Consider the following 8,878-nt stretch of genomic DNA (forward strand, 5'->3'; position numbering starts at 1 on the left):
GGTCAGTGCTGAGGTAGGGATGCACTGTCAGAGGGTCAGTGCTGAGGGAGGACCACACTGTCAGAGGGTCAGTGCTGAAGGAGTGCTGCACTGTCGGAGGGTCAGTGCTGAGGTTGGGCTACACAATTGGAGGGTCAGTGCTGAGGTAGGGATGCACTGTCGGAGGGTCAGTGCTGAGATAGGACTGCACTGTTGGAACGTCAGTGCTGAGGGAACGCTGCACTGTTGGAGGGTTAGTACTGAGGGAGCGCGGCACTATCTGAGAGTCAGTACTGAGGGAGTGTCGCAATGTCGGAGGGTCAGTGCTGAGGGAGTGCTGCAGTGTCCAAGGGTCAGTACTGAGGGAGTGCTGCACTGTCATAGGGTCAGTATTGAGAGAGTGTTGCACTGTTAGTCGGTCAATACTGAGGGAGCACTGCACTGTCAGAGGGTCAGTGCTGAGGGAATGCTGCAACATCGGAGGGTCAGTACTGAGGGAGCACCGCACTGTCAGACGGTCAGTGCTGAGGGAGTGCCGTACTGTCGGAGGGTCAGTGCTGAGGGATTGCTGACCTGTCCAAGGGTCAGTACTGAGGGAGCACTGCACTGTTTGTCAGTCAATAGTGAGGGAGTGCCACGCTGTCGGAGGGTCAGTGCTGAGGGAGTGCTGCACTGTCAGAGGGTCAGTATTGAGAGAGTGTTGCACTGTTAGTCGGTCAATACTGAGGGAGCACTGCACTGTCAGAGGGTCAGTACTGAGGGAGCGCAGCACTGTTGGTGAGTCAGTGCTGAGCAAGTACTGTACTGTCAGAGGGTCAGTGCTGAGGGTGCGCCGCACTGTCAGAGAGTCAGTGCTGAGGGAGCGCTGTACTGTCGGAGGGTCAGCGCTGAGGGAGTCCTGCAGTGTCCAAGGGTCAGTACTGAGGGAGTGCTGCACTGTCAGAGGGTCAGTATTGACAGAGTGTTGCACTGTTAGTCGGCCAATACTGAGGGAGCACTGCACTGTCAGAGGGTCACTACTGAGGGAGCGCAGCACTGTCAGAGGATCAGTACGGAGGGAGCGTTGCATTGTCAGACAGTCAGTACAGAGGGAGTGCCACACTGTTGGATGGTCAGTGCTGATGGAGTGCCGTACTGTCGGAGGGTCAGTGCTGAGGGATTGCTGACCTGTCCAAATGTCAGTACTGAGGGAGCACTGCACTGTTGGAGAGTCAGTGCTGAGGGAGCGCTGCACTGTCGGAGAGTCAGTGCTGAGGGATTGCTGCGCAGTTGGAGAGACGATGCTGAGGGAGCGCTGCACTGTTGGAGGGTCAGTGCTGAGGGAGCGCTGCACTGTCGGAGAGTCAGTGCTGAGGGATTGCTGACCTGTCCAAGGGTCAGTACTGAGGGAGCGCTGCACTGTTGGTCCGTCAATAGTGAGGGAGTGCTGCACTGTCGGAGGGTCAGTGCTGAGGGATTGCTGCGCAGTTGGAGAGACGATGCTGAGGGAGCGCTGCACTGTTGGAGGGTCAGTGCTGAGGGAGCGCTGCACTGTCGGAGAGTTAGTGCTGAGGGATTGCTGCACAGTTGGTGAGACAGTGCTGAGGGAGCGCTGCACTGTTGGAGGGTCAGTACTGAGACAGTGTTGCATTATCAGAAGGTCAGTACTGAAAAAGTACAGACAGTCTCAGTATTGAAGAACAGTGTACTCTCAGAGGGTCAGTACTGATTGAGTGCTGTCCTGTGAGAGGGCATATGGTCAGGGAAGCACATTGTTCAATGGTCAAGACTGAGGGAGGAACATACTGATGGTGGGTCATTGCTGAGAGAATAGCACCGTCCAGTCATACTGTCAGAGGTCAGTATTGAGGGTGTACTGCACTGTTAAAGGACAATATTGTGGGCGTGTCGCACTGTCAGAGGTCAGTATTTAAAAAACCCTGCACTGTTGGAGGTCAGTATTGAGTGAGTGTCATGCTATCGAAGAAACACATTTCCCAGTGCAAGTCTTAATAACGAATCTTCAATTTCCCCAGAATCACAAGGATTTGGAACTTTGAGACAATATGATCAGTGCTGTAAAACACCCAAACCTTTGCTGCAATTTCCCATAAAGGTCCATCTGTACAAAAAGGAGACAAAAAAAGTGAGGAGGAATGGTGCCAGCATTGATTGTGAACTGGTATTCTGGTCATTGTACTGATGCCTTTTGCAATCAGTGCCCAGCAACTCAAGCCCCAGGATACAGAATGTCACATGAGGGCTGCATTGCTGCAATATTGACATTAAACTATCAGTGAAGACTTTGGGTAGTTAGAACAATCTCAATCTGTGTTCGCTTCGTGGTTTGCACTGGAGCCCAAATTCTGTCTGAAACATTCAGTGCTGCGTTGTCAAAATACTGTCTGTCAGATGTTGAAGGTCCATCACTTTCTCAGTGGGAATCTGGGACGCTATTCAGGTTACAGTAGGGCAGGTCTCTCAAGTGGCCTGGCCAATTCTTATCCTTCAACCAATATTCCCAAACCTCCCTGGTCATTATTATATAGTTGTTTGTGGGACCTTGCTGTGTGTAAATTGGCTACTGTATTTCTATTAGTAGTTCCCAAGCTTCAAAAGTACTTCATTGACTGTAAAGTACTTTGGGATGTCTTGAGGTAGTGGCAGGCACTATAGAAATGCAAGTGAGTCTTGTTTTCTCATTGTATCACGTGTCCATCAGGATGGTGAACCAGAATGACCCTGATCTTTTGGCCCTAACTTCCCGCAAAAAGTTGGAATTGCATTAAAGAAATATTGGCAAAAGCCGTGGAATCCCATGCAGTGATCAGAGAATTGAAGTTCACTCCGATCTCAGCCAGTGACCTCTCGGAGGATTGTGAAAGCTCTGTGCTGTCTTGGAGCCTGACCGTGTTGCTCCATCACTGTGTACATTGAAGAAACCAACTCAGGACACAGGCACAGAACAATAAACATTGCACTAATTTCAATTTTATTCCCTGCAGCTTCAACAATGCTGAAGAAGCTTGATGCTACTCAGGACAAACAGCTCCATTCTCATCTACCAAAATAAATACACACTCCCGTCCATTGTATGGGTGCAGTGGCAGCAGGGTGTACCAATGTAAGATACACTTTAGCAACTCTTCGACAGGAAATCCGTGACCTCTACCATCTAGAAGGACGAAGGTAGCAGATGTAGGGACAAACCACCTTGTGCTCCTCCTCGAGTCACTCACCATTTTGACAGAGAACTAAATCATCGTTCCTTCACCATTGCTAGGTCAAAATCCTGGAACTTCCTAACAGTACCACGGATGTGCTAACACCACATAGACTGCTGTGGTTCAAGGTGGCAACTCTACACCACCTTCCCAAGGCATTTAAGTATCATTCCATAGATAAAGGAAAACATAATCACAGCATCCTATACTCTTACTGATTCGAGGGGCATCCAAATTAAAATTAGCATATTTCCCCTGTTTGACCCAGTCGATCGCTATTAATTCATCCGCTGCCCACCTAAACTTTCATTCCAAATCCTACAGCCCACGACCCATTAGAAAGATCCACTTTACATCAAAGATATTCAATTCTTGGAGTCAATCTGCTACCTGGCTCTTCGTGTCACTGACACCCCCAGGATTGACTGAGTCGAATACAATCATTCTCCTTTATATAAACAATTCAAATTTGAAATTGTGAATCAATCTTTAACACTGTGATCCCCCAGTCAACTAAACTGCCTGTGCCCTCATCTGGGGAGTTCCTCGGATTACAACATATGGCTCTCTCCTACAAGATGGGTAGGTAATCCCTGATTTCCCAGCCCACTGGTTTCAGTGAAGCTAAACAGAGGCATCAATCTGCCAGGGAAGGGAAGCTGACTCCTCAGTAGCCCATCCAACCGAGTCTCCTATTGTTTCTAAAGGGTAACAGGAGCCTTGTCCAGCTGCAGGTTATGTCAGCAGCTCAGAGCATCTCCGAGAATCAGTGCCAGGATGAACCATTTGTTCCTGTTAATTTAATGTGCAGCACCACAGGATTTAGAAAGGGAATTGATGGGGTGAGTTCATTCTGATGTGGAGGTGCCGGTGATGGACTGGGGTGGACAAGGTCAGAAATCACACGACACCAGGTTATAGTCCAACAGGTTTATTTGAAATCACAAGATTTCGGAGTCTTTCTCCTTCTTCAGGTGTTCGTAAGAGAGGTAGTCTCAGACACAGAATTTATAAGTAAAACATCAAAAGGGTCACACCACTGATGAGGATGTACTAAACAAACCTAAGATGCTGTTAAATCTTTAATCAATTAGAAAGTTTTAATTGATTAATATGTATATGTAAATCCCCAAATTCCTTTCAAGTCGCTGTCCTGAGAGAACTAAAAGTTTTAAGTGTAAAGAAGAGGTGACATTTTAGGTCAGACAACATCGACCACAACACTATACCACCGGCAACCTCTGCAAGACATGTCAGATCATCGACATGGATACTCCTATCACACGTAGGAACACCACCCACCGTGGCAGATACCCATGTGACTCGGCCAACGTTGTCTATTTCATAAGCTGCAGGCAAAGATGCCCCGAGGCATGGTATATTGGCGAAACCGTGCAGAAGCTACGACAACGGATGAATGGGCACCATGCAACAATCGCCAGGCAGGGATGTTCCCTCCCAGTGGGGGAGCACTTCAGCAGGCAAGGACATTCAGCCTCGGATCTTCAGGTAAACATCCTCCAAGGTGGACTTCGGGATTCACAACAACACAGAGTCACTAAGCAGAGGCTGATAGCCAAGTTTGGTACCCATGAGGACGGCCTCAACCGGGATCTTGGGTTCATGTCACACTACAGGTGACCCCACCACACTACACACTCTCACACACACACTCACTCACACAAACACACTCACACACACATGTGCGAATCTATGGGGTGAATTTGTATTTGAAAATACTTCTATTTTGTTCAAAAAGCACACAATTTGTAGACAGTCAGTCAATGAGGCATTTTATAAATTCCTACTTTAGAAATAAAACCAGTCTGACTCCAAACCAAAACACAAACAGATTCTAAATAAGGCCTCACATCTAAAATGTCACCTCTTCTTTACACTGATAAAACCTTTAGTTCTCTCAGGACAGTGGCTTCAAAGGAATTTGGGGATTTACATATATATATTAATCAATTAAAACCTTCTGATTAAAGATTTAACAGCATCTTAGGTTTGATTAGTACATCCTCATCAATGGTGTGACCCTTTTGATGTTTTACTTATAAATCCTGTGTCTGATACTATCTCTCTCACTAACACCTGAAGAAGGAGTAAAACTCCAAAAGCTTGTGAGTTCATTCTGGACAATGGTTCAGCTGATTGAGGAGAGGGAGAGGGAGAAGAATGCAGTGGATACAGTTACCATGTGAGAAGTGAAATAGGAGACACACACAATACAACACGAGATAATCCATGTAATACCTACAACACAGCAAGCTTTCTGGAATTGTCCAGCCTGTCGGCTCTCTGGATACCACAAAATGTGGGAAGTTTCTGGGTCCTTTTCTGTCAGAGGCTATCCTGAATCACACCATGACTGCCTATCTGAGCAGGTGAAGGGCTTTATCCTGTACTCTGCTCACGGGGATCCCCACTAAAACCCCTATGCCATCTCCAGTGGTACCAACTTGTGCTACAGTACTGGGGAGCTCGAAGAGACACTGTCAACGTGAGAGTGGACAAGAAAAGTTCACAGGCAATCCAATCACAGAAGGAGGGACTCTGTCTCAGGCACAACGCACACTTCCCAGCAAGAGTCAGGGGAATGCAATCAGGATGCAAAACCCTGGGGATATTCTCTCTACAGCCCACAGTCAAAGAAACAAACCATTTGACTGTCATTCCATCGGCCAATGTGAGGAAGTGGAGTTTGTCTCTGTACATCTGTGAGCCTATACATCTGTGTGTGTGTATACGTCTGTTTGCCTGTATACACATTTATATGTGTGCACCAGTGTGTACATGTGTGAGGGTATATCTGTTTGTGCACATGTCTATTTGAATATCTGTCTAGGTTTTCACAACCTAAGGATGTCTCAAAGACCTTTACAGTCGATTCAGTGCTGAGGGATCGCTCCTGATTTTCTTTGAATAGTGCCTTGGGATCTGTTACAGCCAAAGATGACAAATGGAGCCTCAATGTTTTATTTAACTCACTTGCGGGACTTGGGAGTTAATGTCAGAATCTCTGACAATGCAGCAACCCCTCAGTCAGCAGAATTATTCTGGTGTTGGTTTGAACTCATAATCTCTGATTCTGACCTCTGAGTGATAACTGACAGGAGACAAGAAAATAGAACTTTAACTGACAATAGAAGCCATGGCAAATTGTCATGCAGCTGCGAGGCCAGTAGCTGTACTCACATTCATTGAGAGACACAGGAGATCCACCTCTGGACTTTCTGAAATCCTCTCCATAACTGTAGGATGACAGGTTCGGATGACTCGATCCTCGGCCAAAGGTAGTTTGCTGGTTACTGCCCATTCCTGTAGCCACCTGGGACATCCTCTCTTTAGTTTTCAGTGCGTGAGCTCGATCCTGGCGTAAACGCTCTTCATCCTTTAGCAGAGCAACCAACTGTTTGGCCTTCTCTCTCACATTGATGCCTTGGTCTTTCCCATCCCGGTCAACATACTGAAAATCTTTCAGAGTCTGCACAGTGAAGATGTTCTCCTTACATTGCTGAGACACCTTCTCTGAACCAGTCTTGATCAGATAATCTAGCAGGGTCAGTGCCTTGTAGACATGTCTCCAATTCTTCCCATGATCATTCAAACGCTTCCAAATCATGCCCATGATCTCGGAAAATGCCACCATGTTAAAGGTTAGGTCCGCAATGTTGGACATAAGGGAACTGGGTGGGCCCCAGGGGTCATTAGATGTGGCTTCTCGCACTTTGATCTCGGCATCTGAATAATTGTGGACAATGTTCTTCATTTGTCTTCGAATCGCTGAGGTGGCCATTTTCGGTCTTCCACTCAATCCCGACTGGAGACAAATCAACTCGATCCGAGGAGTTTGTATTACTGTAATCCAAGAGGACAGGGGGTCACTATCCCATCAGGATTGTCCCCAACCACCAGCAAGAATCAGGGAGCCTCAGCTGTGAGTGGAAGAATGAGAGCAGTCATCTTAGAAATCTAGAAACTCACACTGTCCCCTTGAGTAACTCCCTCCCAGAAGAGGGTCTCACCCTGCTGGCGTTGGGGGAAGCAGTTCTGGTGCTGACTCCCCACATTTCAAAGCAAGGAGCTACAACCAAAACACTCCGGCTATGATGGGTCTCCCTCACTAATAGGCCAGCTTTTAAAGTTAAAGCTCGAATTCCAATTCCTTTGTAAATTCATTCTGAGAGAGCTAAGATCTCAGATTAAAGTTCTCACACAAGTCACTCACACTCAAACACATCCACTTCACTCATCCACTTTGCTCACTCAGTTCACCCTCCCTCATACTTTACACCTCCCACCTCCCTCAACACTTACCCTCACACACAAAAACTGAGATTTCCCATTCCAAATCCAAACACACACACGTGCTCACACACATACACACACACACAAACACGCTCTCTCACACGCTCACACACACACACACACGCTCACACACACACACACACATGCTCACACACACACACACTCACACACATGTGCTCACACACGCTCACACACACGCGCTCACACATGCTCACACATGTGCTCACACACACATGCTCACACACACGTGCTCACACACACATACACACACACACACACACACACACACATACACACATGCTCACACACACACACAGTGTTATACAGAGAACACCCCCACACTGTTTCTCGACCCTCCTGGGATGTGCCGACCCTATACAGCCTGGAATTAGCACTGCCAACCTTGCAGTAGCCCTCTCAGTTCAATCACTGGGTGAAATGAACACTTTGGCTGGCTTTGCAATGGAGCAGGTGACTTCATCTGAGTCCAAGCATGAACCAATTACCCTTTGCTCTCCTTGGCTTGATGTACGCACTGCATCGTGGAATTAATGAGAGCTCCCAAAGCAGAGAGAGAGAGAGCCCGTTCAGACTGATAGAGCAGAATAAGACAGTGTTAGTGATCAGGGAGCAGAACTGAGTGAGCCCAACTTTTCAAACACCCATCAGTGCACACAAGTCTTGTAGTTTATCCACCAAATGATTGTTGCCCAGAGAGACCAGCTGTGGGACATTTTAAAAATTCAGACACGTTACCGAAAGCACAGAGAAGGAACTCACCAATCACTAGGTAAACTCGTCCTGTAATCAAACCCCAAACAAAGTGAGCAACATTTGCAAAACCAGCAACTCTGAGGTCAAACAAAGTAGGAGGCGGACTGGAGGGACAGCAAACTAGATCAATCCATCGCTGGAATCCAGGGAGTGTTCACTAACTGTAAAGCTAGCATACACTATTCTCCCATCATCACAATTTTGAGCAGAGGCAGAGGTGCTCACAAAGGCAAAATAGATGAGGGGAGAGGAGCCTGGTGGTCCCTTGCTCCACACTGTAGTGTCTGTGAAAGCTAGAATGGGGGGTTGGCTGTTTTTGACAGTTCAGTCACTCTATGAGGCTTAAGCATCTACAGGGACTTTACTGCAACTCAATCCAGATAGATAGAGGCAGGAAAAGAACTTAAGCCCTGGACATAAGAAAAGATTATTGATAACTCAGCTCATGCCTTTGGAGCTGATTGACTGGGTGGGGGAAGGGATCAATGTTGTGAGGGCAGAAGTGGAGCTGATCAACCGTGGGGGAGAGGTGCAGAGGGTAAGCTGATCGATTGTGGGTGGGAGGGGGAAGCTGATCGACTGTGGGTGGGAGGGGGAAGCTGATCGAT

At 47.5% G+C, this 8,878-nt stretch overlaps 2 protein-coding genes across 3 annotated transcripts in view; one reads left to right on the plus strand and one right to left on the minus strand.

Annotated features, from left to right (window-relative positions):
- LOC109916697 (Na(+)/H(+) exchange regulatory cofactor NHE-RF1-like) overlaps positions 1-8,878 on the plus strand; it is a 160,873-nt gene that overhangs the window by 65,286 nt on the left and 86,709 nt on the right. The window lies entirely within an intron of this gene.
- LOC109916696 (epsin-2-like) overlaps positions 1-8,878 on the minus strand; it is a 144,712-nt gene that overhangs the window by 32,260 nt on the left and 103,574 nt on the right. For both annotated transcript variants that reach the window (XM_048610821.1, XM_048610820.1), the window contains exon 2: positions 6,384-7,123. In XM_048610821.1, coding sequence (XP_048466778.1) covers positions 6,384-6,984 — 601 coding nt within the window. In that variant the 5' untranslated portion in view covers positions 6,985-7,123. The remainder of the gene's footprint in view (positions 1-6,383; positions 7,124-8,878) is intronic.

Source organism: Rhincodon typus, chromosome 23 (assembly GCF_021869965.1).
Source record: "Rhincodon typus isolate 14 chromosome 23, sRhiTyp1.1, whole genome shotgun sequence".
NCBI lineage: Eukaryota > Metazoa > Chordata > Chondrichthyes > Orectolobiformes > Rhincodontidae > Rhincodon > Rhincodon typus.